The sequence below is a fragment of the Onychomys torridus genome, chromosome 16, assembly GCF_903995425.1.
Source record: "Onychomys torridus chromosome 16, mOncTor1.1, whole genome shotgun sequence".
In the NCBI taxonomy this organism is placed as follows: Eukaryota; Metazoa; Chordata; class Mammalia; order Rodentia; family Cricetidae; genus Onychomys; species Onychomys torridus.
In genome coordinates, this window is record NC_050458.1 from 44,015,253 (window position 1) to 44,042,504 (window position 27,252).

Below are 27,252 nucleotides of genomic sequence, written 5' to 3' on the forward strand. Positions count from 1 at the left end.
TTCTATGACAAACTTTAATGACTCATTATGTGCAGCTTGAGTGAAAGGCCCTGGGAGTTACCCACAAGCCAAACATTCGGGCGGCCGAGCAGCACCGCCACCCTGGCCTCCCAGAGGCAGGTGGGGAACAGGAAGCCAGCCAAGAGAACATATCCTGGTGTGCTGTACAGAACACACATTTGTTAGTGCCCAGTGTCACAGGGAGAGTGTGATGTCTACACACACAAGGAGACATAAGGGTTCAAGCTGACCAGGGCAGCCATGATATCTGCATGACAGTACACACGCGAACTGCTAGTGAACTGTGGGGTGCCACACGATGGTGGCAGGGCAGGTTGAGGATGGGGACCCTGTGCACCCAGGTGGAGAGATAGCATCAGAGATCCATGAGTGTGCAAAGTTAGACAACAGTGTGAGAACTCTATTCCAAGGTGAGTGTGTAAGGAGAGGGCCCAGGCACACACGAAGACCCACAAACGGAAATGTTGGGGGTAAACACGGGGACACGGGAGTCGGTGAGGAGACAGAGCAGCAAGTCAGGGACAGGCCAAGGTCTGCCCCGTGCAAAGCCAATGGCTGACTCTGGTAAGAACCCAGGACTAGGGTCCCACACTGGAGAGTCCATGGGACAAGGAAGACCCCAACTGGGGAGGTCTGACTCCACCACAGATGCAGGATCGCGTCAGTCTCTCTAGCACAGGCGGAAGCCCAGGCATAAATGGAGAGTGTCCGGGCACCGGATGCGGGAGGTCCAGGCATCTGATGGAGGAGGTCTGGAGAGTGGCTGGAAGAGTCCCGGGCACAGGCTGGGTCCTCAGGCCTCACTGCTGCTGCCACTGCCCCCTCGGCTGCTGCCTCGCTCCACCCACACAAGGCGAGCCTGTTCCTGCAAGATGCGGCCACGCACCACCTTGGCCAGCTCCTCCGCATGGCCCCAGGCATGGGCAGGCACCTGTACCCAGGAACATGGCAGTCCCCAGAGCCACTGTTCTGAGCCTCGGCACTGACGAAGCAGTTCTGAATCCCGCCAGCCCGGCCGGCCCAGCAGGCCCCTGCAGAGGAAGGTGGAGATCAGAGCACACTGCACAGGCACACGTACAATGCATATATGATACATGCACATGATGCATATTATATGCACACATATGACAAACAGCACACATAACACACCAATACACACTGATACACAAGACACACATACAACTACAATACACACAATACCTCAAAAGCACAATATACCTATGGCACGTGATATGTATATAATACATATAATATATATTATGTGTAGCATGTCTGATATACACATGGTTTGAGGGTTACACATATGACACATGATATGCATGATACACAGACAAGATACACTTTCAATGCATGACACACATAATATACACCCAGAACATATACACACATGATACACATGACGCACATACCACACACGTATGATGCATGCATTATCTATGAGACACATAGTACATATACCTATGATACATACATGCACATGATACACAAAATATGGACCTACCTGTGTTACAGACCTCACCCTCTCTAAAGATAAATACCCACAATACACATACACAATACAAGCATGCACACACAGATGGACAGACAGATGGACAGTCAGATACAGAAACAGAGGCTTCCACGGGGCGGGGGGAGGGGTGTTGGGGGTGGGAAGGCGCACACATGGCCACCACTCACCTGATCTCACGGACATTCTTCTCAGTCACCTCCACATGGATGACGATGGGGTACACCTCACTCTGCACCAACTCCCGCACGCCCCGTGCACCCAGCTCCAACAGACAGTGCTTCTTCTCAGACAGACAGACAGACAGCTTACTCCTGGGACCACCTCCCCGGCCGCACCCACACTGTCACCACCTCCCAGGACAAAGTCCTGCTTCATCAGCAAAGAACCCAAGCAGACTGGAGACCCAGGCTCACAGGGGGCCTGGATCTCAGCGGTCTCACCCCACAGCCACCTCCCCGCAGCCCCCAAGTTCAGAAACAAGGAGGGTCAGGTAAGAAACACTAGTCCACACCTCAGGGTGACCCCAGGAGCCACAGTCCCAACCCAACCAGCACAGGGAAGACACCGAGGAGCCCAGCAGATGGCCCAGATGCTGGTTCTCGGTCCCAAAAAGCAACCTAGCCCTCTCCAGCACCTACCTTCCCAACAGACTCCTGGATGGTCCGGATCCTGCTGCCCAGCCCAGGGGTGGCAGGCCAGGCCTTGGGGAGCCCCGGGGGCCGAGGATGGGCCCTGTTCCTCTCCAGAGAAGCTTTCTACGGAGAACAAGGACATGCTGGACAAGGGGCCACCCAGCACCCCTTGGCCCCACGGCAATCTACCCACCCTGGTGTCAGGCTCACCTGCAGGGCACACTTGGAAATCCAGCCTGGAGTTGGGCAGATCTAGCAGGTTGCGGATGAGCCGGGGAGCCAGGCACTCAGGCAGGAGCACCACAGGCCGCAGGGCAGATACCAGCAGTGGCCGCACCAGGCTGTAGGGTTTAAGGCTTCGCTCTAGCTCTGCAGAGGGGGCGGGACGTGGATGAGATGAGGGCTCCACAGGATAGAGACTTAAAACCACCATCATCTTCTACTACCTAGTTTCAGGAAATTCCTGAGTTCTGTTGTGCTGGGGGGGGGAGGGAAGGAGGGAGGGAGGGAGGGAGGGGGGAGGGAGAGAGAGAGAGAGAGAGAGAGAGAGAGAGAGAGAGAGAGAGAGAAGCCTGGACTCTAGCTGAAGGCATCTTTCTGATCCTGTCTCAGATCTGCCCCCTACAGGCCACTCCCCACTCAGCACTTAGGGAGAGGCTTCCAGCTGCCAACCAGATCTCATGACTCCTGCTTTCAATGCCCGGCTGACTTCCCAACATCCCAGGGCAAAGGGCACATCCTCCCAGTGGTGACAAAAGAATTGCCTGAGGGCCTGGGGAGAACACAGCGTCTGCCGGCGCGCTCGGTTCCTGCTTTAACTGTCTGCACCGTCAGGGCTTCCCCCTGTCGCCCAAAGCCATGCACCTGCCACCCCATGACCACTAGCCACCCCAAGCGCGAGTCACACCTTCCTAGGTCCCTAGCACACGCTCCAGGGCACCTCGCTCTTCACTACGCTCACTCTTTCACCCGGCAGACAGGAAACCCTTCCTCATCTGCCTCCTCCCCAGTCCCTGTCGGTGTGGTAGATGGTGCTGGTATTAACCCTCATCAGAGACACGAACACGGGCACACACACGTACATGCGCACACACCAGCACCTGCCAACGGGCTACCTCCAATCCACGCCTACCCCCCCCCCATCAGGGAGCGTGTCCGTCAAGACGGCCCCACTTCTAAACCAGCAGCTTGATTACTGGGAACACTTCCCATCCCATCCGCTCAGATTCACCTGAGCAGGGCTCTGTTGGTAGCTGTTCTGCTGAGTCTCCTGCAGCGCCCCCGGCAGGCTTGGGCCTCACCAGCCCCAGGGCACGCTTCTTCAGCTGGGAGCACAAGAAGGAAGATCATCCATCACACAAAGCACAATCCATCCCAAGGAGGACACTCAATCCACAGTGGGGGGGGGGGGACACCATCCCAAGGGAGATGCCCATCCCAAGGAGGACGCCCATCCCACAGGGGATGCCCATGCCACTGGGGATGCCCACCCCAAGGGGGGCATCCTGACACTGCTGTCCAGGCTCAAGAGGTCCACACATAACTCTCCTCACAAGCCCAGCCCTGCCCAGCCCCTGGCAGCCTCTCCTCCAATGAACTAGCAGCAAGAACTTGGGTAGGAACGTCAGTGACACCCACACTATTTAGCTCAAGCCTGAGAACTATGGGGCAAACGCAGGGGGCGGACCCTGGACCCAGATATGTGGGGACTCATAGCCGCTGCTTGCTGTCCAGGAGACAGGACATGGCTAGCATGTCCTCTGGTAGCAGCAGAAGCAGCCACATGGCCGCAGGCTCTTCCCAGTCTGCCTGAGATACACACTCCCTGCCAACTCTCCAGCAATGGGGTCTCCCGGGGACCTAATCAGGGAAACATTTTTGCTATGGGCACAGTGGTGACCCAGTCTAGGGACTGAGAATATGGCTGTTCTCGGGTGCCCACGGTGTACTAGCCATAGGGCATATTCCATTACATTTCCTCTCTCCACCACCCTGCATGAGGAAACTAACGTTCTCAGTTCCCTAGGTGCCTCATAGATCAATTAAATCCTGCTGGCCTCGGGGAAACAGGCCTCCCCTTCTCTTTCCTCGAGGATGGCAGAATACTCAGCCCACCCCTCCCTCTGGACACCACCCCCTATTGGTCCGAGGCCAATGCCTCTGCCTGCCCACCATGCCTGCTTACATTGCTTCGAGAACTTCGGTGTCTGCTAGAGAGCAGGCATTTTTCCTGGACTTCCAGAAGCTGTTGTGCTCTGCAGGGGGAAGCTGAGTCACACACTTTAAAAGAAAAGCAAGCCCCAACTTCTTCTCCTCCAACTCATCCTGCCCCGAGGGAAAGAGGGCTCCGTCCCCATACCAGATCCCACGGGCCCCCACCCTAGGCCACCAGTATCACCTCTGATAATTGGGCACAGTGCCCTTGTCCAGGTCCCGTAAGGTGAGGGGGTCGACTCGAGTGCAGAACCACTCATGTCTCCGCTTGTATGCTGGGTCCACCAGCCGCAGGATCTCTTGGGCTTTGACACAAAGGGCGTGGGGATCTGCCCGCTCAGGCAGGGAGAGGTTGGCTCGGATGTAGAAGGGTTCTGTACCTGATCCCTTTGCCCAGACATCCAGGGCCTCATGGAAGGACTGGCAGGCTGGGTTTGGGCAGGGCAGGGAGGACACGGGAGGTTAGGGAGCCCAGGGAGCGGCTTCGAGGGACCTCACTGGCCAGTGATATGACCCTCTGAAGGGCTGCAAGGACCTATCCCAAGTGAGGAGCTTAGGTGAAGAAGAGGGTTTGTCTGCATGAAGCTCCCTAGTCCCTAGCAAACAGCGCCAGGCCTCAAAGCCAGGCCTCTGGATTCTTTTTTTTTTTTTTAGCTGAGGATCGAACCCAGGGCCTGTGCTTGCCAGGCAAGCGCTCTACCACTGAGCTAAATGCCCAACCCCAGGCCTCTGGATTCTTAATGCAATGCTCTCTTCACAGTTAGCACCTACCAAACACAGAGAAAGGACACAGGAACACACACACAAAAAGAGGCCACCGGGGCTGGAGACATGGCTCAGAGGTTAAGAGCACTGACTGCTCTTCCAGAGGTCCTGAGTTCAATCCCCAGCACCCACATGGTGGCTCACAACCATCTGTAATGAGATCTGGTGCCCTCTTCTATATACATAATAAATAAATAAATCTTTAAAAAATTAAAAAAAAAAAAAAAGAGGCCACCGCCCTGCTAGGCACTGGGACGTGGGCTTCTGCATCCGTGTCTGGGCCCTTCTATGCCTACCCCCATCCTAGACTGAAGGAGCCCTGACTGGCTGGGTCTCGTGACTTCAACAGGTCCACTCACAGGCCCGGCTTACCCTTTGAGTCCAGCAGGAAGGGGAGTGTAGAGCCCTGGGTTCCAGGGCAAGGTCCTCTGCTGGGCCTCAGCTTCCAGGCCTGCCCCCTCCAGGCCAGTGCCTTCTGGTCTAGGCTGAGTAAGCCGAGCAGTGAATGATGTTAGGGATGTAACTCTGTCAAGATGCTGTCATCCTGCCCCACCTCCCACCCTACCAAAACAGAGTTGATTCTCGCTGCAGGCTGAGGGCAGAGCAATGTCTACTTCAGCCTGTCCCCAGGAGCCCCACCCCTGGATGCTGCTCCACCAACCAATGCCCACCCTTGTAAAGCAGGACTCACATCCCCAGTTCAGGGAGAGAGATCTCACCTCTTTCTGTTCCGTCCTGGCTGAACCAGGCCCAGACAGCACCCTTCGCACCACGGCCCCAGACCCTCTGTCCCCAAGGACTGGCAGGCTCTCTGGACTCCTATCCTGGGGCTCCAGGCCCCCAGAAGGACTCCAACCGGATACTCGGATGGCCAGAGACCTTAGAGAAAGAGGAGAAAGACGGGAATAAGAATCCAGTCAGTACTGTAACAGTGCACCTGGAAAGCTGCCTGAAACAGGCCACGAGTCTCACCCAGGGCCAGCGCCCCTAGAGTGCCCTCACCTGCAACAACCTTTCCCAGCCTGGTCATACTGCGGCTGCTTCAAAGCTCAAGTGGGACACAGCCTCTCCTCCCATCACCCTGAAGACACACCCACCCACCCAACCCCACCCCTACCCTGGCTTCAAGTCTACCCCCAGTAGCACCCCCCGGCCAGGTTTGCATTTTCTCCTCAGAACCCTTCAGGCCCAGACATCTGTGAAATCCAGCCTGTGCCCCAACACCCAGACCGATATGTCTTGACACACTGAGGATAGAGCAAGCAAAGCTTGTCTTGCTCACAGTCCAAAGAGGGAGGCGCCATTAGAATCTAATCTGGGGCAGCTGCAAGAGGAGCAGAGGGTAGGAAGAGGCTTCAGGGACAGGTACACCGGGGTCACTTCTCGCTATGGAACAGAGAGGTACAGCGACAGACGGAGAGGAGTCGGGCTCCAGGGTGACGGGAAGCTTGGGGCACAGAACACGGGATTTACAGACATTCAATGCCAACCGCTGCACCAGAGGCAGCAGGAAATGGCAGGAGCCACACGTGCCTCCCAGCAGCACCCTAGCTTCGGACCTTGATTACCAACTTAGAATTCCCAGCAATGACTCCCAGGAAAACCGGCTGGAACCAGCCAACTGTCTGAGCCACAGGAAGGCATTTGTCTGCCCCACACCCTGATACAGTTGGGGCCACTGGCTGTGAAGCCAAGGAGATGCTGGGGTCCACCATGGTAGCCAAGAGTCCTGCCCACCCCTGGGTGAAAACTACTAGGGCCCAGTGGCCAATCTCAGACAAACTGACCCCAAGTCTCTTCCAGGAGCCTGAGGGTAGGCCAGCTGTGGAGGCGCACCTCTTCCCGCAGAGCCTACCCTACCCGACAGCAGTCTCACTGCCCCCTGCAAGTAGCATCTGTCCCCTCAGTCAAGTCAGAAAGCCAGGCCCATGCTTGGGGCCTGCCCTGCTTCATGGAGGGCGTGTGGAAAGACCTAGGCAGAATGGGAAACTCTGAGACTTGTCCAGCCAGCAGTTAGAGCAAAATATCCGGAAGACTCCACTAAGTGTGTCCAATCAGGGCCACCGGGATAGCACTCAGTGCAACCGAACACAGAATCATAAATTACTTAAAATAGGAGGGTTTTTTCCCAGCATTTTTGGTGACCTAGATGCACAGAGTGACAACTACGTAAATGATAACCTCATGTTGAGATGTCCAAAGTCTGGACACGCCTGCACTAAACCCTACCTAAACCATATCCTGGACTCGCAAGAATGAACCGGCTGCTTGTCCATACAATGAGGATGACAGTAGCCCCCCTCTGCCCCTGTGGGTGTGGGGGTCAGATGAAAGACAGACAAGACAAGCAGCTGTGAAGCCACCGTGGGCTGGGGAATTTCCCCAGGCCCTGAATAATTCTGTTCTTAGCAGAACTGGATATAAAATGCAATCCTGGCCGGGCAGTGGTGGCGCACGCCTTTAATCCCAGCACTCAGGAGGCAGAGGCAGGTGGATCTCTGTGAGTTGGAGGCCAGCCTGGTCTCCAAAGCAAGTTCCAGGAAAGGTGCAAAGCTACACAGAGAAACCCTGTCTCGAAAAACCAAAATAAAATAAAATGCAATCCTGACTCCTCTCAAGTAAATTGGGCCATACTCCATCTCTCTTAGGCAGAGTCTCATGTACCCCAGGCTGGCTCTCTATGTAGCTGAGGATGACCCTGAACTTCTGTTTTCCTTCCTACACCTCCCACCTGCTGGGATGACAGTTGAGCATCACCACACCCGGTTTATGCAGTGCTGGGCTCTGTGCACACTAGGCAAGTACTCTATCCACGGAGCCACATCCCCAAGCCTGGACCACTGTCTCATGAGCCGTTGATTTCCGGTTCTTCCTAGGCTTTTCTTACCAAGGTGTGAGGTCAGAAAAGCAGAGAGAGGAAAGTGCCGTGGAGGGAAGCAGTATGGCCTGACTAACTGCTCATGCCTGCATCCCACCCCTCAACCCTAACTCCTCCCGACGTGTCCAGCCGTGAGTGGCAATGTAGTGTGCTCTCAGCACCATTTCTGCATCTGTGTCCTTAAGGGACATGCTGAAGCAACGCTGGCCAGGCTGATGAAATGGCTCAGTGGGTAAAGGTGTCTGCTATCGAGTCTGGTGGCCTGAGTTCCATTTCTGGGAGCCACATGATAAAAGAAGGAGAGAGAGAGAGAGAGAATGAGAATCAAATCCCACAAGTTGCTCTCAAACCTCCACACTTGCTCTATGGCACACTGGCACACACACACACATACACACATATGTACACATGCACATACAGAGACCTACACACATACATGCAACGCACACACATATACACACATAATAAACGAACAAAAATATAATTTAAGAGAAACACTTTGGCAACTTCCTGTCGTCAGCTGGGACCGAGGACAATGCCATTGGCCCAATTTCCCCCACTTCTGCAAACTCACAGACGACGGTCGCTATTCATAACTGCTACTCTCAGATTCCTCCCATACCTCTGTGTACCCCACGGCCTAAAGACTCAGCTCTGGCACCCCCCTCCTCGGGAACACTGTGGACAACCACCCCTCCCAGCGGCACCAAAGGACCCTGTGACGTCTCTGAGCCTCCACAAGCAAGCAGCCTGCTCTGAGCACTTGGAGTTCTGGGAATGGTCTGGGGCTAGGTGGGAGCCACGTGCAGAGATCCTCTTGTTTGGGAACTTGGCAGATTCAGAGGAGCAGGACAGACTAGCTGACCCTGAGCCTGTCTGAGACTAAGGCACTGGGGCTGAGAAGGGCTCCCAGCCCCACCCCTGTCTTGTCAGAGAACCTGCCCTTTCTGCCAGCCATGAGAGGCCATGGGCCCTGTGGCCTGTGAGGGCCCCTGTCCCAGGGCACTGTGGGAAGGATCTCTAGGCTGTGTATGCAATTGATTTGCATCAGCTAGGGATCTGGGATGCTGAGGCTGAAGGCTTCTGACAACCCTCTGGGAGGCAGCAATGGTGCTACCACATTAGAGATGTGGGAAATGTGAGGTACAAAGGACTTACCACTTACCAAGGGCGGCACAAGCAGTGGGTAGTGGACGTGGACAAGGACGTTCGAACTTTCTCTGTGTGGTCAGAAGGTTCTAGAGATCTCTAGGACCACATGAGTAAGTGCAGGGTTCTGCTGAGAGACAGCAGAGCAACTTTCTCTAACGCTCTCCCAGTCTCCAGCTCCCACACCATTCTTAGACTTTTCCCCACCTCCCTCATACCGTCATCCATCCACTTATCTTCTAGCTCTACTCCACCCACCCCAGTGCCTGACTGTCCACTGTCCCTGGCCTACCCTGTCCCCTAACCGAGGAGTGGAGAGAGGTTGGACGGGGTGACAGAGTTGGCACCTAAAAGGCTCAGAGCTATGTGCATGGCACCCAACAAGTGCATCAGACAGAAGGCAGCTGTGCCTAAACTACAGCCTCCAGTGGCTTTGCACTTAGAACAGTTCCTGTCTGGGTTCTGGGCTGGGGAGACAGCTCAGTAAATGAGACGCTTGTCACAGAAACTCAGGACCTGGGTTTGGATGCCTAGTACCCATGTGAAAGCCAGGCACGGCACCTGTAACATCAGCGCTGGGGAAGCAGAGACTGAAGGAGGTCTGGCCAAAACAGGGAGCCCCAGGGGCAGGGAATTAAGGTAGACAGCCGCGTGGGAAGTCACTAATGTCAACTCTGGCCTCCACACCTGTACACACACGCATGCACACCCATGCATACATACACTCCCACATACTACTTCATAGACCATGTTTGCTTGCACACACACACACAGCCATATGGGCTCTGCAAAGCCACAGCACTCGCTAGAATACCCAAGAGTGAGCCAGATACTGTTTAAATCAGGAACCTTGAAGAAAAAAAAGGACTAGAGAGACAGACAGGCAGGCGTTAATAGTGGACCAACCTCACACAGCAGGAAATTGAGGCCTAGGATGTTAAGTGGGCTGCACAAGCTCCCAGAGTAGCATTAAAAAGCAATATTTGAACTCAAGCCTCTGGGTGCAAAGCCAGCTCTTCCCCACCTTGCCATAGTCCCACCCTGGAGACTCAAGTGGGTCACCCTGGCCTGATGTTAGGGGAGGGCCTGTCCCCTTCCTCTTTCAGCCCCCTCTGGCCCAATCTGTGTTCTTCCTTCAATGCTTTCCCCAGAACAGCAAGGGCAGCAGGGGTGACCCTGGTGATTACAGCCCAAGCCCACGAGGGGTGAGCCAGAGCCTCACTCCCGGTTCTGCATCCTGGCGTCCCCTGGAACACAGCCAGGAGCCCGCTGCAAGCCAGGCCGGAGGAAGGGCCACAGCGGGCAGGAAGGGAGGTACCTCCGCCCCTTCCCCCAGAAGCACATCCTGCACAGGCTGAGACAATGTCACACTGGGCCCGCTGCTGGGATTGGGACTGCAGAGGAGCAGGGGGTGGGGGTAGATGGGTGGAGTGCTGGAGGCCTGGCCAAGCTTGCCTCTAGGAGGCAGGAGGCCTCTGGTCCTGCTCTGCCCTGATCTGTTTGACTGGATATTCGTTCCCCTGCCCCAATCCCATCTCACACTGGCTAGTGTTCAGTGGTCCCTAAGGCCTTCCTAAAACCCAAGTGTGATGGGGTCCCTGAAGATGGCCCTGGTACTTTTCACCTCTATGGTCTTAAGCAAATTCATTAATGCCTCTGAGTTTTATATTTTACGAAACAGGGACACAACATGTAAACCGGACAATGGTGGGCGCACACCTTTAATCCCAGCAACTCAGGAGGCAGAGGCAGGTGAAATCTCTGTGAGTTCAAGACCAGCCTGGTCTACACAGCCAGTTCCAGGATAGCCAAGGCTACCAAGAGAAACCCTGTCTCGAAAAACTAAAACAAAACAAAAATCAAAAAACAAAACAAAAACCCCGCCTAGTCCCAGGAGCAAAGCAGTAGCTAGCAGCTGCCTTGGCATTGGACAGCAGCTGAACCCTCCCAGGCATCCAATTCACACAAGCAAAAATCCACATGTCCCCGGCCTGAGTCACGAAGCCCACTGGGACTCACCGGGCCTGAACTTTCACCTCCCATCCCCCTTCTTCCCTCCTCTCTGACTCCAGGCCCTTCCCTGGCTAACCTTTCTTACTTTCCCCTCTGAATTCAGCTCTGAGTTCAAAGGTCATGTGGCACTGGGGAGGTGGGGGGGGGCTCTTTCCCCCATGGACAGACTGGGTCACTGTCAGGGCATCCTGCCCTTACTGTTTTGTAACTTCTGTTTTGGGTTTTGTGGGCACAGCAGCTACAGGGGCTCCTGTGGTGGCCCCAGCCCTGGCCAATGTGAGTGGCTCAGAGGCTCAGCTGGATGCTGCTCGCCCACAAAGCCGCTCAGGGCAGGGATGACTAGCCAGGAGGAAGCTGGAATGAGGGTGGTATGGGTAGCAAACACTGTGCCCATGCCTGTCAGAACTCCGTTCACAGGAGCCAGAAATTCCCTGACACCCACATGCAGAAGAAATCACTGTTGCCTTTAGCCAGCGAGGAAACTGAGGCCCAGAGACACGTGAGCAGCTGAGGCTCACACAGCACAGAGACCGGTAACAGGATTTGAAGCCCAGGGCTGCCACTGTTGGAAGACCTTACTGTTCACAGACGCCTGAAGTAGAGGTGTGCCCTGCTGCCTCCCTGCTGAGCCCTGGACCCTCTGCAACCATGTGGTGACACCCAAACCCTACTCCACCATCCTGAAGAACTGCATACCTATTGAGGAGGTCCAGGCCACAGCCCCGGGCCAGGAGGCCTTCTGGCTTTCCCAAAGGCCACACGCTGTCAGATGAGGATGATGAAGAGAGGCCAGGGGACCAGGGCTTAAGGGTCACACTCCCTAGGAAGGAAGAGGGACATCAGGAATTTAGAAAACAGGGTCAGTTGAAGGCGATGAAAAGGGGCCTTGGCAGGCTAGTGGCCCCAGGAGCCCAGAGCTGGGTCAGGGCCATAGGGTGAGTCTCCAGTTTCCTAGAGGAGGAAGGGGTGGGAAGGAAGTGAGGGGCCCCACATGGCACACCCAGAAGCAGGTGTGCAAGCCAGACCCTAATCCTCAGGAGCCTCCCACACAGCCTCTCTGCCTGGACAGAGCAGAGACAGGCCAAGGGGAAGGGAACACACAGGATCCAGGCCAGTGGCAATGAACTCCCCCAGTGAGCCTCCCCAAAGGCCCTGCGAGTTACCTGTGATATCGGACATGCTGCTAAAAGACCTGAAGAGAGAGAGACAAGGGTGGCAGCTGAGACCTCTGACACTCTACCCTACCTCCTGTCTCATTCCCCCAGCAAACACTGACCAGGCCCCAGGCCCAGGCCACCCAGGCTACCCAGCCCCCTAAAGCCACATGGCAAGGGGTTAATCGCTTTGATCCACAGCTGGCTTGCCCTTCCATACCACTTGCCCTGACCTTTCCCCCTGCCATTGTCCTCCGCTGCTACCCTTAGCCCTTGGCTCCTACTTTCTGAGTTAGACCCCCTCCCTCACACCCACCCCTGTGAGAGCAGGTCACTTCACAACAAGCCCATGGGCACCACAGGCTCCCCAGCCTAGCCGCCCATCAGGAGGCCACTTAGAGGGGGAAGGTTGTGATGGGAAGGACCAGGAGACAGGAAATCCCACATCCTGCGCTGGCCATTGCGGATGTGGCCTGAGCTTTCTGACCTGCCTGCTGCTGCTGCTGCTGCTGCGGCTGCTGACTGAAGCTGGGGCCTGGCCTTCTTGCTTTGGGTACCTGGCCCCTGCAAACCTCTGCATCCCCAACCTGAGCCAACTGGGCTTCTAAGGTTGAGAATCTGAGCTCTCAGGCTGCCTGCGGTGACTTCCTCACCAAGTGCTGGGCTGCTGCTGAGTGTTCTCTGCCCTTTGACCTTACCCTGACCTCACTTGGTTCCTCTTTGGACCTCATTGTTTCTAGCGCTCTGATCACTACAGTCAAGCCAGGGGACTGCTGGTCCTGACTGACTCCGGCTGTCAACTCAAAGGATGTGGCTGTTCAGGACCCAGCAACCCCTCCTCATGGGAGGAGCTCCTGCTGCCTCCAGGAGGGTTACCTCTTAGGGGGCTCCGGGTCCTCCTCACGCTGCCTGCGGAGAATGGAGCCCGCGCTGGGTGGAAAGGGCAAGATGGAAAGCCGGTTGATCTCCTTCTCGCTGTCCGTGGCTTCCTCCTGCAACCCCAAGATAAGGCCCGTCACCTCCAGCCCACCCATCCCAGCCCTCAGCTCACAGAGAAGACCCAGGGCCCAGGAGAAAAGGCAAGGCATAAAAGACTGCAGTGCATGAAGGCTCCCCACACCTGAGCACTCTACGAGAAGCTTAGCCAGAGAAGGGTCTGCAGAGCAAGTGTGGGAACCTGAGCTGGATCCTCGGCTCATGTTTGAGCCAGGCATAATAGCACACACAAGTAACCGCAGTGATGGGGAGGCAAAGGTAGGAGGATCCCTGTGGGTTGCTAGTCACCTAGCCTAGTCAGACAGCTTCAGGTCCCAGTGAGAAAGTCAGTCTCAACAACAACAACAACAACAACAACAACAACAACAACCCAACAAAGTAGAGCCAGAGAGATTGCTTGATGGTTAAGACCTTCTATTGCTCTCAGAGGACCTAAGTTCCATTCCCAGCACCCACAGTGGACTTTCACAACTACCTGTGATTGTAGCTCCAAAGGGACCAGACATCTCTGGCTTCAGAGGGTACCCATACTCAAGTGCACACGCACGTGCACGTGCGCGCGCACACGCTCACACACACACACACACACACACACACACACATAATTAATATAAAAATAATAAAATAATTGAAAGAAAAACAGGGTAGATAGCTCCTGAAGAATGACACCCCCCCCTACCTCCCAAAAGGCTGACCTCCGATCTCCACACGCATATATACTCCTGTACCTGCACACACATGAACATGCAGAAACAGCTGCACATAGAAACACACATGGTTCTCAGCCTCCCTGGGCCTCAACGTGCTTGTCTGTGGCATGCAATGGTTGGCAGACTGGAGAGAGTGTGCATGTTGGAAATACATGAAAGTCCCACTCAGGCTTCCCTTGTTTGAGGTGGATGACAACTTACCGAGGTGTGGGCCTCAGATCCCCCGGCTTCTCCTGTAGCTTCAGGGGGGCCTCCCACTGGGGATGGGAACTCGCTGAGGCTCCAAGTGCTGCTGAGGTTGGAGCACAAGGAATGGGAAGAGGCGCAGGCCTGCCAGAAGGTGAGGCAAGGGAGGAGGTGAGCATGAGCCCAGGCTGGCCACGGTCAGTACTGCACACCTGCCACGGGCCAGGCAGGGGGAAGATCCAGGCACAGGGTGCCAGATCTGGGCCTTCATGATGCCTATGCCTCAAAATGAGAGAGACTACAGCCAGCAGAAGAACAAAATCACCCCAGAGGCAAGGGCTAGAGAAGGAACACGCCCTGGGCACACAGCACACAGAGGCCCCGCCTTGCCTGGCCTATTAATGCTCTCTAGGAGAAGTGGGATTTGAGCTGAGGACTCAGGACACGGGAGTTACAAATAGGTACCGTTGGAAAGGAAGATCTGGGCAGACGCATGTGCAAAGGTCCTGAGGCAGGACCATGACAAGAGTCTAGGATTTTCGATATTGAGACCCATAGGACCAGATAAGGGGGTGGAGAGGCCCAACCTACTGGGCCTGGAGGGCAGAACTGGTCTGTTTTTAGCTCAGCGCAAAAGCCATCAAGGTTCTGACACATAAGAGATCACATACTCATACATCTTCCTTCTACTCCTCCAGGCCCATGAGCTCATCACAAGCGACCAAAAACAGGAAACAGCAGAGCTCCTGGCCGAGCCCAAGGGTCACAGTCTGATTTCCCAAGGGTCTGGGCCCTGTGTCAATGCCACCTGACAGTGTGATCTCCAGCAGACCCCTGACCCTCTCTGGGCCCCCGTACTGTGAAAAGATTGGGACAGTGCTCTCTCGTGGAACTTCAAGGCCTATGCTAGGCTAGCCTAGCTGCCTCTGAGGGTTCTGCTCTCAGGCCCTCCCGCATCCAGGTTTGCAGAGTGTTTGCAGTCAGCTCAAATGATCCAGTGTCCCCAAAGCAGTTGCAGAAACCTAGAGGTCAGCCCACAACCTCTCAGCTGCACGCCATTGTTCATCTCAACCACGTTCCCACCCGGCCGAAGGCCCCTACTCAAGACCTCCATGTTCCCAGCCCTGGCCGAGAGCTCGCAGGAGAAGCCTAGTCTTGAGCCAACACATTTTTCCCCCATGAAGCAAGGTTCCTCAAGTCCACAGCCCTCCAGCCCCAGGGCACTATACTTCTGCCCCCACTCACCTTAAGACAGGAGCCCCCCTGTGTCCGCTGCAGCTGTGCCTCCAGCATGGTCTTGGCCCCCTCCAGGCTGGTGACTGTAGTGAGCAGCTCATCCCGCTCCGCCTCTAGTCCCCGCACCTGCTTGCGGTACTGATCCTTCTCAATGAGGCTCTGAGAATACTGTAACTGGATCCGGTCTCGACTCTGGATTGCCTGGAGAGAGCAGGGTAGCCAGCCTCTGAGGGAGGCACGCTGGCTCAGTGGGCTGGATGGAACAAGAATGGCGCTGTCGCCTGTGGACACTGTCACCTGTGGACACTGTCGCCTGTAGGCACTTCCTTTGGGGGGGGAGGCTGTGCTCAGCATCAGCTCATTTAGTCTATACACAGACCCACTAAGAGGGCTGATCGCTGGCCTCACTTACAGGGGGAGAAACACCACCATCAGGCCTACAGGTAGCTCTAACTGGAAAGGCCAGAGTCCTGGAACGTCACACTCCTAAACTTAAAATGCTTTCCAAGCCAGGCAGTGGTGGCACATGCCTTTGATCCCAACACTTGGGAGGTGGATCTCTGAGTTTGAGGTCAGACAGAAAAACCCTGTCTCAAAAGAAAATGCTTCCAAGAGACCCACTGTGCATCTAACTTTAACCACAGCACAGGAGCCACGCATCCAACCCAGCCTGGTGCAGCCAATGCTCTTTCCCACCATGAGGATGAAGTCCCTGAGAGCTAGGCCCAGGCCCAGACTTGTCCGCACTGCTTCTGGGGGAGCTGGAATCAAAGGCTGGGGTGCTGAGAGTAGCCTAATGGCCCCAAAGCACCAGAATCACAATGCCAGGGATGACACCCCAAACCTACACTCTACAGACTCCCAGGAGATTCAGAAGACCATCCTAACAAGTGTGTTGGGACAAAAGCCTCCCGCCCTGCCCACAGGGGGGCCCTCCCACACAGTGGACGGAGGGGGGCATAAAGGAACCGGTCTGAAGTACCCAGCTGCCCTGCAGCCTTCACGGGAGACAGGCCTGTGACGCCCAGGAACACAAAGCCAAAACCTTGGGGAATTTCTCCATCAGCAAATATTTGCAAGTCCCTCCTCCAGGCTGGGAACTGAGATGCAGGAGGATCTTGGAGGGCAGGGGAGCTCAGGGTCTAGGGCAGATCTCTCAAGTGCTCATAGGAAAAGCCAGAGCCCCTGTGTGATTTCCCAAGGGAATGGGCCCTGCTCCAGTACCGCTGGCCTGTGTGAACATCAGCAAAGCTGACCCTCTCTGGGCCCTGTGCAATGAGAGGATTGGAGCAGAGTCTCTGGGGGACTGTGAGGCCCATATTGGACCAGTGGGCATCAGAGGTCCCTGTTTCACCATCCAGCACACTCACAGGCTTGCCTGGGTACGTGGGAAGATGCTTACCTGTCTCCCTGGCCTGCCAACCTCATCTCAGTGCACTTACAATGTCTCTTCCTGCAATGCCAATCCTGCCTCTGTTTCCTCCTTCTCCTCCCTAAACCAGAACTGTAGTTGGAGACCTTCTCTCCAGCCCCTGTCAAGCCCTGTTAGTCTAACAACCCATTTATAAAATAAACATATAGACATTTATATTATTTAAACTGCTTGGCCATTAGCTCAGGCCTACCATTGTGTAGCTCTTACTCTTATATTTAGCCCATTTCTATTAATCTATACTTTACCACGTGGCTCATGGCTTACCATTACCTTACATCTTGTCATGGCGGTGGCTGGCAAGTCTGTCCACTCAGCCTTCCTATTTCCATAATTCTCTTCTCTCTTGTCTCGCCTATACTTCCTGCCTGACCACTGGCCAATCAGCACTTTATTTATACAGAGCAATATCCACAGCACAGAACCAGCGATGGGATGAGGGATGCCACACAGCAAGCCGCAGCTCACCTGGTCCCGTTCTTTCTCAATCTCCTCCAACTGGGCCAGCACGGTGGCCATGCGGTGCTTATAGAGGTCACAGTCCTTCAGCAGCGTTCGGTGTTTGAGACGCAGATCCTCCATCTCTTGCAGGTACTATGGGCAAGGCAGGTGGGCCAAGCTCAGAACAAAAAAAAAAAACAAAACAGGAACAAGTGCCCACCTCTCCCGTGGGATATCCTCAGCCATTGCCTTTGTCTTGCTGGACCTCAACTGCCTAAGTCATAAAACAGGCTTGGTAATGCCAACAGCACCCTCCATGCCACGGTCTCCCGTGGAAACTTCAGCCCACAACCCCCTTACCCTTCTCAACTTCTTTCGCAGCATGGCCCTGGGCGGTCAGGTGTGCACCCTGTGCACTTGCCTGCTAGAAACACCCTCTTCAGGAGTGCGAGCCTTGGTTTATTTTTTATTTTATTTTTAAGGATGTGTATATGTTGGAGCGGGTATGTGCACATGAGTGCAGATGTCGACAGAGGGCAATCAACAGATCCCCTGGTACTTCTTGAGAGCAACTTGACATAGTTGCTCAGAACCGAACTTGGGGCCAAACCCAAGTGCTTTCGTTTGCTAGGCAAGCACTCTACCACCGAGCTAAATCTCCGAACCCTGTGGGAGGTTTTTGTTTTTGTTTTTAAGATTTATTTCTTCATTTTAGGTAGTCTTAGACATGTTTTCTAATGAATCTGCAATGCATAAAAAGGTCCTACATACAGATGAATGAGTGTGCATGAATGAGCTGTGTCTGCCGAAGACACCAACGGAAGGCTACCGGGGTACACCTGCTGTGGGATGTCTTCCTGTACGCTGTGAATATGTGCTGCTCAGATTGGTTGATAAATAACGCTGCATTGGACTATGGCAAGGCAGCTTAGAGGCAGGCAGGAAATGCAAGCAGATATATGGAAAGAAGAAAGGAGAGGAGAGGAGAGAGAGAGAGAGAGAGAGAGAGAGACATCAGCTGCCACCTAAGGAACAGCAAGATACCAGCAGACCAGTAATGCCACAGTCACATATAGATCAATAGAAATGGGTTAAGTTATAAGAGCTAGCTAGCAAAAAGCCTGCCATAGGTCATACAATTGGCAATTAACATTAAGCCTCTGAATGATTATTTTACAAGCGGCTGAGGGACCACAGGGTCAGGTGGGACCTGAGAAAGCTTACGGCTACATACGCCGGCAATGCCTGCCAGTACCCCGTCCTAGAGCAGGGCATTAGCAGAAGGTGGAGGAGCAGGGTAGGGGTGGGGAGGCGGGCAGTAGTCCCTACCTTGTCCCGCAGCTCCTCAGCCCACTGTAGCTCGCCTTGGACAGCGTGCAGCTTCTGACACAGCTCCTGCCTGCTGTCCTGGGCCTCTCTCCAATCATGCTCCAGGATGTCCAGCAGGATGCGCTCAGAGCCTGCAGCCCCTGGCCGGCTCACCTCCTGCAGGGTAAAGTCAGGGGCCACCTCAACCCCTGGCCCTTCAAGCCGCCCCCTTGGGCATACAGAGACACACAGCCCTCAACCCTCCAAATCAACCAAGCGTGCTGCTACCCCGGGCTTGGCACCTAGACCTTGGTTTCTGTATGTGGAGATCGGTGTGGCCCCTCCGGCCCCACTGTCTTCCAGAAGACATGTTCAGCTCAGTGAGGAAAGTAGATGAAGTTGTATTCTGAGCTCAGTCAGTCCATGATCACAAACAAATCCCTACCCCACTCTCGCTTGCTCTGACACCCCCCCACACACACACACACACCTAGCACTATTCCCAAGACCTATCCCCCACCCCTCTGACTATAGGCTTTCCAGGGGCTGGTCCTGAATCCAAGACCCAGACCCTAGGCCCACATCTAGTGAAGCACCCCTAATCCCACAAAAGAAACAATGTTCTTTCCACTTTCCCTATGGAACAATGGTAATCCACGCTGCCACCGACACCAAGGACGCCAAGCCAGTCCTGGGGCCACCCAAACCTAGGGACTGTCTCAGCCACTTCAGAGTCTGAGACTCCTTCACAAATTCCTGAAAAGCCAGGAGTGGAGGCACAGGTCTCTAATCCCAGCCCTCAGGAGGCAGAGGCAAGAGGATTACCACAAATTTGAGGCCAGCCTGGGCTACATAACCAGTTCTAGATCAGCCAGGACTAGAGTGAACCAGGTCAAAACAAAATGATAATAACAAGAGGAGAAAGTAGGACTGGAGTGTAGGTCAAGGCACTGGGCTTGATCCCTAACATCATATCTTAAAGAGAAATTGGATCCCTCTCTCTTGGAAAATGCTCACATACACTCAGGAGTGCGATTTTATGGGGTTCAGAGACCCCTGGGGATTGGCTACAGACCCCAGACTGAGCCCCCAGAGAGTGGGGCTTGCGTCAGCCCTCAGGCTCTGGACTGACTCTCTCAGCCTCTGGTGTCAGAAGGACAGTGGGCAGCAGAGGCCGACTTCTGGCTGACCCACAGCCCCAGCACCAGGGTCCTACCTGCTGAAGACCCTCCTGGAGCTCCTGCAGCGAGGCCGTCAGCCTCTGATTCTCTGCCCGAAGCTCGGAGAGTAGATCCGCACCATCCGGCTCCTTCTCCTTGTCTTCGGCCCCAGGCAGCGGCCCCCTGGCCCTCCGCAGGAGTACACACTCTTCCTCCAGCCGGCTGACCTTGAGCTTGAGCTGATCCACCTGAGGCCCAAGACATGAATCAGCCCGGAAGGGACCCACGGGGAACTACCCCAAGGTGTCCCCGGTCCCCGAGAAACCTAAGCAGGGGGTCAGCCTGAGGCTCAGTTCTGAAGAGGAGCCAGGCTGGGCAAATACGGAAGTAAAAGGAGGAGGAAAGGGGAAAAGACGTCTGTGTAACACATAATTTGGCCAGTGCTGGTGTGACGGAGGAGGAGGGCTACATGAGGATAGGAGAGGGGTTAGGGCCTGGTCCCAGCTCTGCCTGAACTGAGGGTGGCCTTGAGCAAGTCAATGAACGCCTCTGGTTGTGCCTCCCTGGGTCTCCTTATCTAGACCAGAAGGAGGAGAAAGAAGTGATGGGCCTGAGGGCCTCATCCAGCCCAGCAGCCAAGGATGCCCCTCCAGCCCAGAGCCTACCCACCCAGCCCCCAGCACACACAGGGGAGGTAGGGGGACCTCAGAAAATTCTTCACAAAGGAACTATGTGGGGTGCGCATGCCCATAATCTCAGCACTCAGGAGGCTAAAGCAGGAGGGTTGCCAAAAAGTTAAGGCCAGCCTGGGCTAATATTAAATTCTTTTTGTTTGTTTGTTTTGGTTTTGTTGTTGTTGTTGTTGTTTTGGGGTTTTTTTGTTGTTGTTGTTTATTTATTTATTTATTTTTATTTCACATACATTGATGTTTTGCCATGGGTGTTAGGTCTCAGGAACTGGAGTTACAGACAGTTGTGAGCTGCCATATGGGTTCTGGGAATTGAACCAGGGTCCTCTGGAAGAGCAGTCAGTACTCTTAACCACTGAGCCATCTCTCCAGCCCCACTAATATTAAATTCTAAATCAGCCCGGGCTACCTAGTGAGACCCTGTCTTTAAACAAAGTGAAGAAGAAAGAAAATCCTTACGGAGAGATTTTTCTCCAAAACATTAGCTTGTTGGTTCGTGCCCAGCACCCCCACCTCCAGGTGTAGACTTCAGTACTGACCACCCATGCTGTGCCCCTCTAACTAAGTCCCTCATCTCCCCCCAGCCTCAGCTTTATCATCCGCACAATGGGCCCCTCCCCTCCCCCTGCCTCCTGAGCTGTTCAGAACTGAGGCAGACAATGACCAGGCTGTGAGGCCACCACAAGTGAGACTCAGCCATTGTGGAGCTTCATAAAGAAAGCCCAGAGCCCTGGCCTGTCACCAGCTCAGTGTGGGAAGCCAGAGCCTGGCCTGGGAGCTGGATGGGGGTGGGCAGCTGATGAAGCCTGGCCCAAGGTCCAACACACATGGTCAGTTTGCTGGAGTACAGTGTTCTTGGCCAGGGATGTTTGCCAAGTGCATGTGGGATCTGGGGCGGCCAAGCTGAGGGGAGAGGAGCAGCAGGTGCTGACCATCAGTGAGGTCACTGAGGGGAGACAGAGAACAGTGACCTCTGGGGATGCTCTCAAGAGAACCAATGCCTGGTGACCTAGGCGTGTCCTGGTCTAGAAAATGATTGCTGGTCCTCCAGGCTCAGAGCCCAGAACAGCACATCCATACACACCCCAGTCTGTAGCTGGGTCAGCAGCTCCTCAAATTAACAGTCCACTCCTCCTCCACAGACTCAGAAAGTCTTGACCCCCCGCATTCCTTTCCACTCACAAAACATGCTTTGTGACCCAGCGGAGAAAGACAGTTGGATTCAAGGGCTAGCCTGGCCACACCCTTCGCAGCCAACCGCAACTGCACACCCAGGTTCCTGCCTGACCCTCGGAGGCAGCGGGCTTCCCCAGTGAGCTCAGAGCACAGGTCGCTGCCAGCCAAGCCCCAGGAAACCCGGATGCCTTTAATCCCAGTGAACAAACTCTTGAGCACGAAATTACAGCGTTCACTCCTTAAATTTATGTTGCTTAGAAATAACAGCTCATTAACTTTGCACCCTATAAAACACAGTATTAAATCAGCCACCACAAACACCTGTCCAGGGAAGGAGGAGGCCAAGCTGAGAAGCCACCCAGTGTCGGCTGTGCCGAGAACCTCCACTTCCCAGACATGCAGGTGGATGCGGCGCAGGCTCTCTATTCATCTCTTCAACTCACTCTCTACGCACTAAATAGAAATGCAACCATCGAAGCAGATGGCCCCTTCCATGAGCAAAGACCCCTTCCTCTGCATCTTTTCCAGCTGCTCCCGCAGCCCAGCAGGGCCTCTCCCCAGGGCTGGACATACAAAGGACATTCCCCCAGTCACACAGGTACCATTGGCTCGGCTCCAACGCACCACCTCCACCTCAAGTGGGGACAGCAGCCTCAGGAATCTCATCTGGGCTCCCCTCCCCCAAAACACTGAGCCAGCCCGCATGTACAAACCCAGACAGTGTACCCGAGTCCCACGTGCTGTTCACGACCGCGCACCCCCCCCCTCAGTCCGCATGTCATCACCACCAACACTAAAGCCGGGCTTGTGGGGGAGGGTCTCTGTAAACTAATTTCTGGAGGAGGCCTGCTGTGTGCAGGTAACCTGGGGATCCAATGGAGAAGACCCAATGGGAGTTCACTGGCCAGAAACAGGCAGAAAGAATGGTATCCCCAGGAGGGGGCCTGCTGGGGTACCAGGCAGATGCAGTTCATACCTAGGCTCTGAGACCTTGGACACACCCCTTTACCACTGTGAGCCCCAGCATCCGTACTGGGGTAAGGAAGTTGAGCATCGTCCATGGATGTGGACACCGCAAAGCCACACATAGAACCCACGCTGGGTGACCACAATACCTAACAGGGCACGGGCTCAGCACTGCCTCTGGCATTCCAAGCCCTAAAACCTCACTGAGTCCTTACAGCCCAAAGTTCCATCACCTTGGCACTACGGACAGTCTGAGCTGCGCAAATCTGTCGTGGAGCTATCGTGGGCGTGGTAGGGCGTGCGGCAGCATCCGTGGCCTCCACTTAATAAATGCTAATATCACCGTCCTAGGTGTGCCAACCAAAGCTGTTCCCAGAGTGTAAGGGTCTGTCCTTGCCTGGCATGCACAAAGTCCCTAGCACTACACACTAGATAAACAAGACACCTGCATCCTAGCATTTGGGAGGTGGAAGCAGGAGGATCTGAAGCTCAAGGCTATCCTCAACTACATCTCAAGCTTGAGGCCAACTCAGGATACTTCAGACCCTGTCACAAATTATTATTATTATTATTATTATTATTATTATTATTATTATTTTATTGTTAAAATAAAACTTATTCCCAGAATGGCCACATGCTTTGTAGGTGTATCTCTCTGAGTACATAACCAGTCATAACATAATGAAGCATGAACACAGGGCAGCCAAAGAACTAATTCTCAGTCAAAATTGGGTCGATGGTGACTCTGAAACATATACTGATGACCATGTTACCGTCTTTTGGTGGTTGTTCAAACCTCCCCCTTCTCTCCCCGACCCCACCGGCTCCCCGGGGCCTACCGCAAGCTGCAGGTCTCTGCTGCGCAGCACAGCGGAGTTCTTCTCCTCGCTGAGCTGGGCCAGGCGCATGGCGATCATGTAGTTCTCGTCCTTCAGCCGCAGCAGCTCCAGGCTGCCCGCCTCCCAGTCCTCCCGGAGCCGCTGGCAGCGCTCCTGAGCCTGTTGCTGCTCCCGCAGCCGCCGCTCCAGCCCTGCCCGCTCCTCCTCCAGGGCCCGACCCCGGGCCTGCAGTTGCTGCTCACGCTGCAGCTGGCTCTTCCGAGCATCCCGAAGCCTCCGCACCTCAGTCATCAAGAACTGGGTCAGGCCCTCGGGTCCCTCCTCATCTGCCAGGACAGGAAAAAGAAGATTCAGGAGGGTCGAATAAAATCAGGGGAGATTCTGGACTGCACAGGAAAACTCAAGCCATAAAATCACTAGAGGAAAATTCTGGAAGATATTTTTGCTATTATTGTTGGACAGGGAAGGTCTTCCCAAACAAGGCATAAAACCCAGGAGTTACGAGAGAAAAGAAATGGATAAATCTGTATTAAAATAAAGTTTGTTTGTTTGTCTTAAATCTCCGACCAGGTGCAATGGCGCATGTCTTTAATCCCAGCACTAGGGAGGCAGAGGCAGGTGGATCTCTGTGAGTTCAAGGCCAGCCTGGTCTACAGAGCGAGTTCCAGGATAGCCAAGGCTGTTACACAGAGAAACCCTGTCTCAAGCAAACAAACAAATAAATAAGTGAATAAATAAGTAAATAAATAGGAAAAACTATAATGGGAATCAAAGCCGTAATATATAAAGAGTTCCCACAAAATAACAAGAAAAGCAAACAACTAAATAAAAACAGGAGAAAAAAACCTAAATACATGTTCCAATCCACAGCAATAACAGTAACATCTGTCACTAATGTTTGTTGGCTTCATTCTTTTTGTTTAAATTTTTTATTTATGACCATTGGTGTTTTGCCTGCATGTATATCTGTGTGAGCGTGTCAGGTCTCCTGGAACTGGAGTTACAGATGGTTGTAAGCCACCATGTGGGTGCTGGGAATTGAACCAGGTCCTCTGGAAGAGCAGCCAGTGCTCTTAACTGCTGAGCCATCTTTATTCTTTATACTAGACACTGTGTCAACTTATTTAAACCTCACGGCACTATAAAATAAATATCACCGCTGGTTGTGGTGGGAAAATGTAAAATATCACCACTCTACCCATCTTGTTTACTCCTCTTCATTAAATAGTAAGCTGTGAACTATATCACTTACGAAGATACAAGCCTTTCAGGGGAGGTGGTGGTGCATGCCTTTAATCCCAACACTTGATGGGCAGAGGCAGGTGTTCAAGACCAGCCTGGTCTACAGATTGGGTTCCAGGATGGCCAGGGCTACACAGAAAAACCCTGTCTCAAAAGGAAAAACAAAAACAAAAACCAGAAGATACAAACCTGAAACATGATTTTTACCCATCTACAAGGCAAAAATGTTTCAAGACCATGCTGGGGATTCATAAAAGTATAGCAAAGGGGACCCTCACACTGGGTCGGGGGGAAGGTCATAAACACTTAAAATATAGACATTCTTTGAGAAACTCCACTTCAGAAACTCTCCCCAGTTCAGAGCAAAGCTGTCCACGGAAGGACAGAATGTTACAAAACCAAAAACAACCTGGTTGTCCCCTGCAATGGATTCCACAAATGAGTTATATGAAGGCTTCACCAATACACGTTACCAATGCTGCCACCTCAAACAAGTGGGCTCAGCCATTCTGCAAAATAAAGCAAGATCCTGAACAAGACAGGCAGGCCAAGTCCGAGTGTATGTGTAACTGCTCAGACAAGGAGCCTCGCCAACTGTCCCACAAAACAAAAAAGGCACAAGGTCTGGATACACGTAGTCAAGGCTGGCTTGAAGCTCATTATGTAGCCTAGGCTAGCCTTGAACTTGGTCGTGCCTCTGCCTCCTGAGTGTTATTAGAGACCAACACCACCACACTGGGCTTGAATGTCTTATTACATTTATTTATTTGGGAGTGGGAGAGAGCATGTATGTAGAGGTCAAAGACAACTTCCAGGAGTTGGTGGGTCCTGGGGATTGAACTCGGGTGGCCAGGCTTGCTGGCTCGTGTCTTCACCCACTAAACCACCTCATTGACTCTTGAATGTTTATATGAGAAACTAAGCCGTGTGTGCAAGCCATACCATTCGGGGAAGATTCTTAGGGGGAAAGAAGCCATGCTAAGCAAATGGACTCTGAACTCTGGATCCAGCCTACCCTCCACCTACGGTGGGAGCCCTGAGTAAACTTCTCCAGGCTCTGCCTCAGTTTCTCTATCTGTCCAACAGGTACAGTACGAGTAGGTCCTGATGCGGCTAGGGTTAAGGAAGCTCGGCCTGGCAGTGAGACCAGGGTGCTTACCAAGGATCATGGAGCAGCGCTGGGCGGGTTCCTGGCCAGTGAGCAGTGTGAAGTGTTCTGGGTAATAGAATTCCAGGGCTTCCAGGAAGGCTTCGAAGCCCCTCTTGCCACGGCAGCGCAAGATGTCTATGAGGCGCCCTGAGGGTAAAGGTTGCAGCCGGGGTCAGGATGAGGGCTTCCCCAGTGCCCCCTGCTCTCCCACACCGCAATGCTCCAGGGCCCACGTTCCCCAGATTTTTGGGCTGTGACACACACAGGGGCCTGTCCCAACACATCAGGGAGCAAAACTCAGTCTGCCCTGGCTAGAAAAAAAGCACCTTCCCCCACAGCACCTGCAGCAGGTCCCCAGAACCCCCTACACACACACACACACACACACACACACACACACACACACACACACACACACACACACACACACTACCAGGGGCATCGATGCCTAGTCTTTCCCAAGCATTTCAAATGCCCTTGCTGGCTTAAGGTTCCCTGAGACCCCGGCTCCCTTGCCAGCTCTGGTCCAAACACACCCAGTGGAAGAACAGTCTCAGAAAATTAAGGTCAAACTTCAGCTCTTGAGAAAAACTGATTCTCTAAGAGGTACGCAGCCACACAAATGGGACAGAGAGAACCAGAGAGGTCAAAGAGCACAGGAAAGATCCCACAGGGGTCGCCATCCGCGCCGGCAACCACGTCCAGCGGTCTGTCTGGAGTGCGCCCAGGTGGGGGGTGGCGGGCTCACCGGTGCGGTTGGCACGGCACGGGAAACGGTAAGTGCTGAGCACCTCCTCCTCGTCCTGCTCGTCCAGGACGCGGCACTGGCGCAGATACGGCGTGAGCTTGGCCGGGTTCAGGGCGCGCGTCAACCGGTGCCGGACGCCCTCGATCCGCTCCCAGAGCGCGTCCTCCTCGGCCTCCGATCCCGAGCCGGCCCCCGCCTCCTCGTCGGCCTCGCCCGCGTCCGCCCGGCCCTGCATGGCCGCGTCCTCGGAGTCTGCGGGCAACAGGCACGGTGGGCACCGAGCCGCGGCCATCGCACCTGGGCGTCGCCCGCGGGTCCCCGCGCTGCCCCGTTCCGTCCCCCCACCCCACCCCGCGTCCCCATGCTGTCCCGCCCGCGTCCTCCCGTGTCCCCCAGCTGTCCGGCCAGCGTCCTTTCGGGTCCTCGCGCTGTCCCGCTCGTGTCACCCGCTCGTGTCCCTCCCTACCCACGTTCCGTCCCGCCCTCGTCCTCCCCGCACTCACCGCGGGCGCCGCAACTACCCTGGGCACCCGACTCGGTGCTCGGCCGACGGCTTCGGCGGCGCCACGGGGCGGTGCCCTCGGGGTCACTGGCCCCGCCCCCGGCCCCGCGGCCGCCGGGGCCTCCCCACATCGCC

The 27,252-nt window shown here is 54.6% G+C and overlaps 1 protein-coding gene across 1 annotated transcript; it reads right to left on the reverse strand.

Annotated features, from left to right (window-relative positions):
• Card10 (caspase recruitment domain family member 10) lies at positions 1-27,252 on the reverse strand. Its single transcript, XM_036208767.1, is given in 23 exon segments — positions 1-1,052; positions 1,699-1,811; positions 2,170-2,238; positions 2,240-2,286; positions 2,374-2,532; positions 3,395-3,488; positions 4,349-4,418; positions 4,562-4,805; positions 5,515-5,551; positions 5,553-5,627; positions 5,862-6,021; positions 11,879-12,002; positions 12,346-12,374; positions 13,213-13,328; positions 14,244-14,372; positions 15,474-15,665; positions 17,365-17,490; positions 18,667-18,822; positions 19,862-20,053; positions 23,476-23,801; positions 25,877-26,014; positions 26,616-26,867; positions 27,119-27,252. Coding segments are annotated over 23 exon segments (3,216 nt in total). The 5' UTR covers positions 27,249-27,252; the 3' UTR covers positions 1-814.